At 37.0% G+C, this 12015-nt stretch overlaps 1 protein-coding gene across 8 annotated transcripts in view; it reads right to left on the bottom strand.

The window, feature by feature from the left end:
* The window catches only part of LOC124555023 (phosphatidylinositol 4-phosphate 5-kinase type-1 alpha), a 319011-nt gene that overhangs the window by 265324 nt on the left and 41672 nt on the right, over positions 1 to 12015 (bottom strand). For all 8 annotated transcript variants that reach the window (XM_047128774.1, XM_047128773.1, XM_047128775.1 and 5 more), the window contains exons 4-6: positions 9338 to 9586; positions 5211 to 5363; positions 4903 to 5067 (exon numbers count right to left, since the gene is read on the bottom strand). In XM_047128774.1, coding sequence (XP_046984730.1) covers positions 4903 to 5067; positions 5211 to 5363; positions 9338 to 9586 — 567 coding nt within the window. The remainder of the gene's footprint in view (positions 1 to 4902; positions 5068 to 5210; positions 5364 to 9337; positions 9587 to 12015) is intronic.

Raw genomic sequence — 12015 nt, 5'->3', positions numbered from 1 at the left:
TCCTGCAATTTTGTAATCATACAATAAGGGCTCTTTCTATGTATTCACAATATATTACATTTGTTTATGTTGAGGGTCAATTGCCACCCCCTGCATCAAGCATCAATCCTCTGCAGGCATTTCTGCATTTTGCTACAATTTTCCACCACTGTGACTTCCCTGTATACAACAGCATCACCCGCAAAAACCTCAAGGAACTTCCAACATTATCTACCAGGTTATTTATATATATATTATGAAAAGTAAAGGGCCTTTAACATTTCACTGAGCACAGCGTAAGTTACTTTTATGTCTGAAGACTTCTCTCCATTCAGAATGACATGCTGTGTTCTGTTTCCTAGAAACTCTTCAATACAATCACACAGCTGATCTAATGCTCAGTATACTCATATTTTGTTCATCAGGCTGCAGTGCAAAACTGTATCGAATGCCTTCTAGAAGTCATGAAACACAGTATCTACCTGGACACCTGTATCTGCTGCTTTCTGGGTCTTGTGGGTGAGCAGAGCGCACTGGTTTCACAAGATCATTGCTTTTGGAACCAATGTTGGTTCACACGGAGATTATCAACCTCCAGAAATATCATAATAAGCAAGCATAGAACATGTTCCAAAACTCTACAACTGACTAATGTCAGAGATACAGGCTTATAGTTCTGTTCATCTGTTTAATGACCTTTCTTGAAAATGGGAATGATCTGTGTTTTTTTTTTTTTCCAATCATCAGTGACACTTTGTTCCTACAAAGACTCACGGTACACTGCTGCTACAAGAGGGTCAAGTTCTTTCACATATTTAATGTAGAATCATACTGGTATCCTGTCAAGTCCAGTGACCTTCCCTCTGATGAATGATACTGGTTGCTTTTCTACCCCATGGACATTTATTTTGATATCAGCCATTTTGCTGTTTGTGTGATGATTTGAAAGAGGCACTACAGTGCACTCTTCCTCTGTGAAACAGTTTTGTAAAAAGACGTTTTCTGTGACAGCCTTTTTACAGCCTTTATTGTCACAGTGTGTGTGGACAGATGGCTTCGATCCATTTACCAATTTAATATAAGACCAAAACTTCTTAGAATTTTTGATCATGTCACCACTGACAAAATTTTACTTTCAAATGCGACGAATGCTTTATACATTGCTCTCTTTACGCTAATTTTGGGCTTGTTTAACTTTTGTTTGTTTGTGAGGCTTTCAATATGTTTAAATTTGCAATAAAACTCTCTTTGCTTTAATAGCAGTTTTCTAATATGGCTGTTGAACCACAGCAGGTCTTTTCCATCCCTCACAACTTTGCTTGGCGCAGACATGTCTAAAGGACATTGTACAATGCTCTTGAACTTAGTCCATTGGTACTCGATGTTGTTAGAGATGGAGATGAAATTTTCATGCTGACTGCTAACATAATCTGAAAACTGCCTCTTGTATGCTGTAATGGCTTGTAATCACCAATTTCCTTATTCTATGCCGAGTCGAAAACTTTGGATCTGTTTGTTACTAACAGATCTACCATGTTATATTCACAAGTTGGTTCTCTGACTAATTAAATGCTCAAGGTAATTTTGGATAAGACACTTAGGACAATTTCAGAAAATTCTCTGTCCCTACTACCTGTCCTAATCACTTGAGTCTCCCTATCTATAGCTGGTAAGTTAAAATCCCCACCTAAAACTATGGTATGACCATGAAATTTATGGGAAATATTCTCAAAGTTTGCCCTCAACTGTTCTGTCACAACTACTGCTGAGGTGGGGGACCTACAAAAAGCATCTGATGACCGTGTTTGATTCACCTTTAACACTTGTCTTCATCAAAATTATTTTGTATTCAGAATCTGTACTAATCTCACTAGATGAAAACATATTTTTTACTGCTATAAACACATTTTCAATACCAGCATTCAACCTATCTTTGCAATACACAACCCACATCGAATTTACAGTTTCATTGCTATTTACTTCTGGTTTTAGCCAGATTTCTGTCCCTGGTAATATGTGAGCATTGTTACTGTTTATAAGGGAGATTAATTCAGGGGTATTTCCATTGACGCTTCTGCAGTTAACTAATACTATATTAACATTTTCTTCCTCTGATCTGCTATGACATAAACTACTCTGAACTCAGAAGGCACCTTATCGGGATTGGGGAAGGATTTCTCTACTCAAAAAAAAACCTGCAGGTGCACACTACACGTACTCTGCTACCCTAGTAGCCACTTCCTGCGTGTAGCAATTCCTGACCTATTAAGGGGAATCCCACAATTCTCCACCTGATAGCGGTGGTTGAGAGATTTACATCGGGCACTGTAGCAGAATTTGTCTGAGCCTCTGGTTTAGACCTTTCACTCTGTTCCAGACCAGAGGATCACAATTGGTTCCAGCAAAGATGTGGCACAATGATAGCTAAGCTTCCATCCAACAAGAGAGTCACAATTTGCAACTGGGTGCACCCAGTGTGCTCAATCACTGCCAGCAGAGCCTCCTCCACATCTTGGATGAGACCCTATGGCAGGCAAACAGACTGGACACTAGCCTTCTTTACTGATCTGCCCACTATTTTCTTGAGGAGCTCCATCACCCACTTAACATTGGAGCTCCCAATGACAAGCAATCCCACCCTCTGAGCTTTTACGGACCTCTCAGGAAGATTGGCCCCAGTGCCAACGGGCATGGCGTCCTGTGCTGGCTCAGATGTACTCTCAGCAGCAGGCAATACCTCAAACCTGTTTTGAATACCCATTTTGCCTTCTGCCCAGAGATTTGCAACCCTGCCACAGTTCGCCATAATGTGTCGACTGGACAGGATGAGCAAATCTGAAGATGCTGTAGTATCAGGGATCCCAGGCGATGCTACAGACTGAAGTGTCAAAGCATTCACCTCAGTTGCCCCAATGCCACCGCAGCCCAGAGCAACAGTCTGAAGCTTGTTGACCATGGCCAACACAGCTTCCACTCTCTATAATCTTCCTAACTTGAAGATTACTGCAGTACCCTGCTATCTGCAGAGTACACTGAATGTGATGTTAGCTGTAACATTCACCATCATTCACTAAACATAAAACAGAAGGGGCCTGGAAGTACATTTCCCAAAGTGCATCACTCAAGGCTCTGGTTTGCAATCAAATCTAAGTACACATTATAAGTTTCAACAATACATCATAATAGATGGCGATATTTTTTTCCCAAAGTATGACAATGGACTAGAACCATTTTCCTTTTCTGGATTATAATTTGTTTTCATATATCAAATAATTTTACAATATTTAAGTAACTTGTACATCAAACATGAGCGTGCGGATTTATGTACAGTTTATTTGTGGAATATTTTGATGGGAAGAACAACACACTACAATATTTATATCATGCTCTGCAGTACTTTTTCAACTTTATTTGCTTTAACTGGTACTAAGCGTACACAAATCAGAGTCATTCATTGTTACTAGCCCCACAACAGTATATATCCTCATTAAATACTCAATTTTTCACGGGACTTGACTTCTGATCTCTCACAATTTATTTTTACGAAACAGTAGAAAGTTTGATTTTGATAAACAAACAACAAAATATTATTTTCAAGTCTGCACTAGTCTTCCCTCATTAAGTCTATGAGAATAACTTGATCCATCCAATCACAATCTGTAACTTCATAATGGCCAATAACTTATGTAACAACCTGCAATTTTAGAAATTCTATGACACCTTTTTCTTTGCCTTTAATGAGCTGTGTTCAAGGTTCCCACTCTTTTGAAATAAACCTGTAATGGTTAACAGGCTATTAATTTAATGGACTTTCAGGTCAGTTCCTCCCTCCCACAATTCCTAATTTATCAAAACATTTTGAAGTATTATTAGCATTAATTTTAAACAGCTTTCTACACTCTGTCTTACAACATTAATAGAAAGTTCACTGTACTGCAGTAATCACTTGCTCATGTACCACTTACATGAAATGACATACCTAATGCCTCATGCCTCCTAACTGAAACTAGTTCAACTTTGTACTTCTTATAAGCAAAAACACTCTACTACATTAATCACAAACATAAAGCAATGTGGTAGGCACTGCAGTGAGTAAGGAATAGACTGCTCAGTTTCACCAAGCAATTAAACTTAACGGACTGCAAACAACACACAAAGTTTTTCCAGCTAATTTATGCCTGTGTGTGACATTATTTCCTTTACTGTAAAGAACAAAATTGGAAGTGTCTCACACATAGAAAAATGTATTCTACAAAACAATTACAGTCACATTGAGCTCAAGCAGGTGGTCAAAAATATGGCTCATTCCTTTATTATCATGCCTTAGTATCCCACTGACATCATCCTTGGCACACGGATGGGATATGAGGATTCTGTTAGATAGCTCACCAGCTTACCAGACCTAGAAGCTACTCATTTCCCTTGTAGGACTATCTGGAAAGTGTCAAATGTTCCCAACAGGTGCATATATTTCAGGACAGTCTACTATGCTATTCAGGTAAAAGCCAGATTTACAGAAGGGTGTACCAATCTGTGATGGCACTTGGAGGTAATTTCACAATGGTTAATAGCAATCACTTCCAACATGTACCGCAAAATTTATGTTCAGAGAAACTGTATAATGTAACAGAATAATCTATTGTAGACTCACTTTCGTTTCCAAACTTATGGTGTAGGTTTCGGATTCCTCCTACTTGTCATAAATAAGTAGTTCATGTTTGCAATTAATATTAAATTTTACACTTTACAAACCAACAGCTTCATAACGTCCCATTTGTCATTATCTGCATAGATATAGTCATAGAATATATGAAATGACATTTTCTTGGCTTATGCAGAAATTACAGTACCATAAACTAAACAGGACTGTGTCAAAGATTTGACAACACTACACCACAGACATAATTTGTGGGTTATACTTACTTTTCTTTTGTACGTTGAGCCTTTTAAGTCATACTTTTGATGAAGTTTAATAGATGAAGGGAGCAGATTGTTCATAACTATTAGTCTGACATTTTTAGAATTACACTGATAACAATAAAGACCAAAAAATTTTGGTAATAGGGTCCGAGGATTCTGATTTAAGTTCTGGAACAGAAAATAAATGTAATATTAATACTTAAATCTGTCAAAGAAAAAAAGAGAGAGAAAACATTTAACTTATTAACATGTTTAACACATGGAACCTATAATACAGACTCCCAAGTAAAATATTCATTAGGTTTTACTACCATGTAGTAGCCGGGAAGTAATTTCTGAAGGAATTCGCCTTCTTTATGTTGCACAGTTTTAATTATAAATTCATCATCCTCAGTGAGATAGAAGATACTCCCACTTGCTCCTGGATTGGACAACTCCCGCAGAGGGGCACTGCACATTGATATCTGGAAGTAGTAAATACAAATCCAATAATGACAGGTATAACAGTAATCATAGTTCTATAAATCATAATCTGTGTGCCACTCTGTCAACAATAAAAATACAAACAGTGACAGGTTTTCTGTAAAATAAACATGAAGAACAATCAATTCATCTTTCTGATGCCCCCCCCCCCCCCCCCGCCCACCCCCAACCCAACCCTTCTCTCTCTCTCTCTCTCTCTCTCTCTCTCTCTCTCTCTCTCTCTCTGTGTGTGTGTGTGTGTGTGTGTGTGTGTGTGTGTGTGTGTGTGCGCGCGCGCGCGCGCGCGCGCGTTAGAGAGAGAGAAACAAGACTGTCCAAGACTTCTAATTTAATGAATGGCTGGATTCGTAGCATCTGTCGTCGTATTGCTTTCCCTCACTCATCTTGCAACATGTAAACAGTACAATCAAGGCAACACAAATGTTTCAGCATCAGAATATTTTGCTTCTAGCAGAATATTTCTCTTTTAGCAAGATCTTGCCTTCAATTGCTTCAAGTACATCCCTCTTATTAACATACATTTTAGTTGTTTCACTGAATGCACATTTTCAACTAGTTTTGTTCACAAGTACCATAGCTTGGACTGCCAGGCCATTTTTCCTGATCTTCAGTCTTTTAATCCTGTAACTTAGAAATAACAAGGAAGTGTCAAACTCTTAACATCCAATCAACACTATAGTCATTAGAGACTTCAAGTGAATAGGGCCAGGGGAACGAATTTGCCATGCCTTCGTTGATGGAAACAGTCTACCATTTGCCTGAAGTGATGTATACATGATACGTCTAGAGCTTGATGACCACTCCAATAATAATTGACTCTCACTCCTCCAAATACAAGTTCACTGTCTTAAACACTGAGTTGGAACCAACATGCTATCGTCAAACCACAAACAACGTCCCAGTACGAATCTGCTGCCATTCAGAGAAACAATTTCAGAGTTTCAGCTGCCAGTTACAGTTAGGATGTTACAATGCATCTGCATTCTCTTCCTAACTCTCCTGTGCTTGAGAAAGTACCACCACTGTTTTCATAAATCTCTGGCATAGTCAAAATAGCAAATAAAACTCTGAAGAGACTAAGTAAAAAACCTGTTAAAATAGCATCCCCTATCTCCAGTTTACACTATCATTTACCAATCCAATCAAAATATAAAATGATAACCATTGTCTCCATTTCAAATACTTATATAAACATAGCTGAATCTGGAAATCCAGCTCAGGAAAAGTGTGGCTAGATGATAACATACAACAAAGCTAGACAAGCCAACCTTACTGAGGAAATTACTATCTTCTCCCCAACTAGTTAGTAAGTAGACCAGGCATTTCACAAAACTTGAAAATCTGTGACCTATCTGTCTCAAAACTGGTTTACACAATGGGAACATCAACTGGTAAAACTAACCACTGCTCTCGTTTGAATACAAAACAAAACATCTATTTAGGATACAAAAATCTATTAAAATATGCCATATTGAATATGCATACCAAAAGCTTTGTCGCAGCCTCACCACTGATGCAGGAAGTTGTACGTCAGAAGGCTAAGTCTGATTTGTATATGTGTGAAATGACTGTTTGCCAACTTACTGGAAGGAAGTTCACCACAGGTCTTAGCATCATCACCAGCTGCATCTTGCTGTTTATCACTACCCGTCATTAGACTGTGTGTCTCAATTATGAAGGGACAGCAAGCACGCAGAAAGCATGTTGTGTCCCTGAATTTTCATATGTTCTGGTGCCCAGAAGAATGAAATCACCTTCCTCAGTCTTTATTACTAAAGGTAGGAGTCATGGATGTTCTGTATTTTTTTGTCTGCTGTGTGAACACACTGTAAAATCTGAAAGATGCTCTGGGAGACCAAACCAATCAGGAAAAGCATGGTATGAAATGCTAGTGATTTTAAACAGACAAGAAGAAGTATACCTAATGCACCATAATGAGCTACTATCAGAGAGAAAGTAGTGGCTCTGTGGCCTCAGTAAAGGATGGTTGTTGGGATGATCCTCTTGCACCTTTGGCCAGCATAATCCCATAATGATGGACGGTGTCAATGATGACTTATGAATGTCTCACTTGTCCATAAACCTCTGGCCAACATTCTAGTTAGTTTCATACAAAAGCATTATTACACTGGAGAAGAAGAATCCCACTCGTTCCCCATGACCTGTGGCTAAAGTATGGCAACATGTGAAGATCTTGCCATCACATTAGTTGAAGGTTTCACTGTCAGCTTGGAGTCAATAAAGAGAACCAGAAACATAGCTGAAACTTTAAGAATAGTGTCATTAATTTGTAGCTAATTTGTAGATATGCAACTGGTTTGATGAATATCTGAGTACATTGTGCTAAACAGTAAATGCTCCACATAACTTCCATAATGTTGGGTTTTCCCCCATGAAAGCATAATAGATCATTTAATGTTCTTAATATACAAAAACAATTTATCAGATAGCATCAGCAACACTACAGCATGCTTCGCTGACAAGGCTGAAATCTACAGCACAGCATCGACATTAGACCATCCTTAATAAGGAAATACAGAAGACTTGGACAAAATTCCATTTTGTCTAATATATAGAACCTCTCTTAGTATGACAAATGCAAGATAATGTGCATAACAAAGACAAACAACTCAATTGTACCTGATTATAAGATTATTGGTGAACTTCTGGAACATGTCAGAACATTTAAATATATAGGGGTAATACTAAGATGCAATATGAAATGGGATGACCACACAAGACCAGTAGTAGCAAAGACAAATGGAAGATTTGCATTAGCTGGAAAGGTTTTGGGAAAATGCAGTGGATTTGCAAAGGAAATCACTTACAAGACATTAGTGTGACCAGTTCTAGATTTTCATTCCCGTGTTTTGAGTCTTTATCAAACAGGCATGACAACAGACATAGAATGAACTCAGAGAAATGCTGTTAGAATCTTAACAGGTTGGTCTAGTACCCATACAAAAGTGTAACAGAAAAGACTAAAACTGAAATGGGAATCCTCGGAAGAAAGACAGTTTACTTCTTACAAAACCCTTTCTGGTAAATTTAGAAAACTGTATTCGAATACCACTGTGTGACCATTAAGCTGCCACCATTGTACACTTCACGTGGAGGTCATGTAAATAAGACATGGAAGATTAGGCTTGTCCAAAGGCATATACACTATCATTTTCCCCTCAATGCATGAATGGGATAGGACAGAACAAAGCTGGAAAAGTTAGGTCCACATATTTTGACTCTCATTAGATTAATATGTTAAGGACTATGAATAGTTATAATATGCTTAGATTATATTAAGAGATAGATTGAGACTTGAGATCAGCTTAGTATAGAAGGAGATGGTGTCATTTACCATGATCCAAATATGCAACATGACTGTGGCACACTATCTGTAGACTCCATACTGAATAAACTCACATACTGCACATCAACATGCAGTTTGGGAATCACTTTGCAAGATCGTAATCGTTATATCACTTTTCTGCGCACTTTCACTGTTAGTTTCAGACATTCTGTTGAATAAAATATAGAAGCTGTGCAGGGTCAAATTACACAATGAAATTAAATCACAAATGTTTTGTTACCAACTGCAACAGACAATGGTATGCAGCACACAATGTAGCAGAACAATAAGGAAGAATAGGAGAAATGGGCAATCTCATTTTCTGATCCAATCATTCACTCTGTTATTCTAACCAAGCTCTTGTTTCCTTTTATCTTCATTTACTTTGGAAAAAAAAGACAGTTGCACTTTTGAAGTTAAAACCATGATGGAATTCACTGTAAGGAAGCTGTTCTATTAAAAGACACCAGACTGAACAGTTATACCAACTGGGCAGAGCTAAGCTATCGGAAACACACAAGGCAATTAACACCAAATACAGCACTGCGGTTGTTAATCTAAGAAAAACAGGGCAAAAGCAACATTACGTAGCTTTATCACTAAACTTACCAAAAAATCATCTGGTTGAATGCCAAATAAGTCTCGAAAATATCTAAATGCTATTGGTGCGTATGTACGAAATCTGAATTCAGAATAATGATGGGCAGGGGTGTGATTCGATCCCTCCGAAGGAAAATTTGTAGTTTCTACAGTCATAAAATCCTGCATTAGTAAGTCTCGTTCTGGTTTAGATGCCAAACCACCAACTGCGTGCTGAATTCCAAGTTGGATAGACCCCATGATCTGGGTTGTTTGTATCTAAAAAGTAGAACAGTTAGAAAATAAAAGTTATGCATACAAATGACTACAGATAATTGTCATAATAATCATGACAGATTCATTAAACATTAGTTACTGCAAAACATGTTGCTCTTTGCAAGAAATTTGGTCATAATGAATTATGAATAAATAAATAAATCAATAAATAGACAAATAAATAAAGTCTGGGACAGTCTGAAAATGCACTGATGACAATAAAACAAAGTTCAGCGATGATATAAACAGTTCAACTTAACAACTACATACCTAACTGCAAGCTATGTTCCTGATGTTGTTGACAAGAGTGATAAGATGTTGAAAGAGCCCTTCCATTTTACTGGGAACATTTTGAGAAAGTGAAATAAAAGCGAAATCACACCATTTAACGGGCACAATACAGCCATAAAAACTCCCATTTTACACTGCGTTGCACATTGATATGAACATTCCCAACATATCAATGCATACATATTACTGCTCCCCATGAATAACAGATCTGTGCCCTATTCAAGAGCACAGTTTTCATTTTTCTGAACAGTTCAATGCAGTCAGTTTTACAAGCTCTGCACAATGTAAACATCAGTAAACCATAACAAATACGGAAGAAACGAGGAAAAATGCTTGACAGTACTTATTCTATCTTTCTCCTTACTTCACAAAAACTACCTACAAATGTGATGGAAGCCCTGTTACATTTTGATTTGCCATAGATTATATTACACATGTCTCACAAACAGTGTATCAGAGTCTGTTGATAAAATGTTTGTTCTATTAATTATTATGATATTTAGCATACTATTAACAACAACAAAAACAGAAACAACAACAATCTAAATTATACAGTTCAGAAATTCAAGTATCTTGAAGACATTCAAACAACAGACTAAGTAAAGGAACTAATGCCATTAGAAACCGAAAGATTAAAACTGTGTGCCAAATGTCCAAGGACATCTATAATGAAGCATCAATCTCCATTAATGCCAAAATCAGGCATTATAACACTGTGATAAGTTTTCATGCCCTAAAAGCAGCAGAACACAGTTTTACTTGATGTGGGTGAAATAGAGAAAATACATGAAAAAAAATAGTAAACAGAAAAATCATTCAAAAATTCAGGGGCTGAAAACTGATGAATATGGGAAATACAGTATGACCCATAAGGAATGGTCAATATTCATGGATGTTACAGGAATGATGATTCAATGTAAAAAAAGTCCAGTAAATATGGGCTCTAAAAGGTGTACCTGAAGAGCTGTGAGCACCTTTTCACTAGAAGATTTGTGTTTCACTATAAGGTGTTTTAAAGTCCATGTTCAGTAGACTTTTTTTGCTTCATATGATCATACTTGCCACATCCCTGAATACTGACCATTCCTCCTGGGACATCCTGTATGGACCTATACTAAGGAACAACAAGGAACTCTACAGAAAATTATTTTATGTTGAAAATGCACCCACTTACTACATTTGTGAAATACTGTCTAATGATGATCAGCACTATTTGTATGATTTTACTATTACAGAGATGAATTTTATTTTTCATTGGTGGCTTATAGCTACAATTTTAACATACCTCTGCAACATTATCTAACCAGTACAATTATTGATTCTTCTGAAGAAGACTAATACAGACATCGAAACCGAGTTAGACCTTTCTTTCAATTTCTGCAACTGATTGGCTGTATTTCACTATACACTCATGGAGATTTCATTCTACAGCTGCTGCATCCAATCACATTCAAAATTTCAAAATATAATGCAGAATTAATATTTGTATTGTATTACAGCATTTACGGTGGAAATGAGTGCCACAGTGTTTAATATGAGAACAAAAAGAGATGAAAGTACACATCTACACCAAAATTTATAAAAACAGTTACTTATTAAATATGCTGAAGGAGAAATGAAATGGGGGCAGGGCTTGACAATAATGAATTCTATATGGTGAGATCAATAAATATCATTTTAAAAGGATACACGTGAATAAATTAATTACATTTTTTGTTGTTAGACATGATTAAGTCTTGATCATAGGAAGGAGAAACATTAGTTTAAGTTGAGAGCATTGCACAGTCCATGACAAAATGTAAACATTTTACACTGATTTGTAATGCAAAAAGTTAATGTATTGGCAGAAACCAAAACAAAATAATTAATGCAGTTTTGGGAGACAAAAACATAGCTGCAATAATGGAAGGCGAGTATAAACAGTTAAGTCCCTATGGAATAAAACTAATGTACTAACAATGCCTGAAATTCAATAAACCAGAAACACAATACAGTGGACTAAAACTCTTTTCATATTCTCATACTTTTCAGTGCTCCGCATACTGAAATTCGCTTTTGTCTAACACTTGGCAGATATTAAATAAACTGTGGGCCACATTCAAGAAATCACATACTCAATTTTTCCTTACAATGGTACTCTG

This window comes from Schistocerca americana, chromosome X (genome assembly GCF_021461395.2).
Source record: "Schistocerca americana isolate TAMUIC-IGC-003095 chromosome X, iqSchAmer2.1, whole genome shotgun sequence".
Classification (NCBI taxonomy): domain Eukaryota; kingdom Metazoa; phylum Arthropoda; class Insecta; order Orthoptera; family Acrididae; genus Schistocerca; species Schistocerca americana.
Note: the sequence above shows the minus strand (reverse complement) of the source record. Positions and strands in the feature narration are given on the sequence as shown.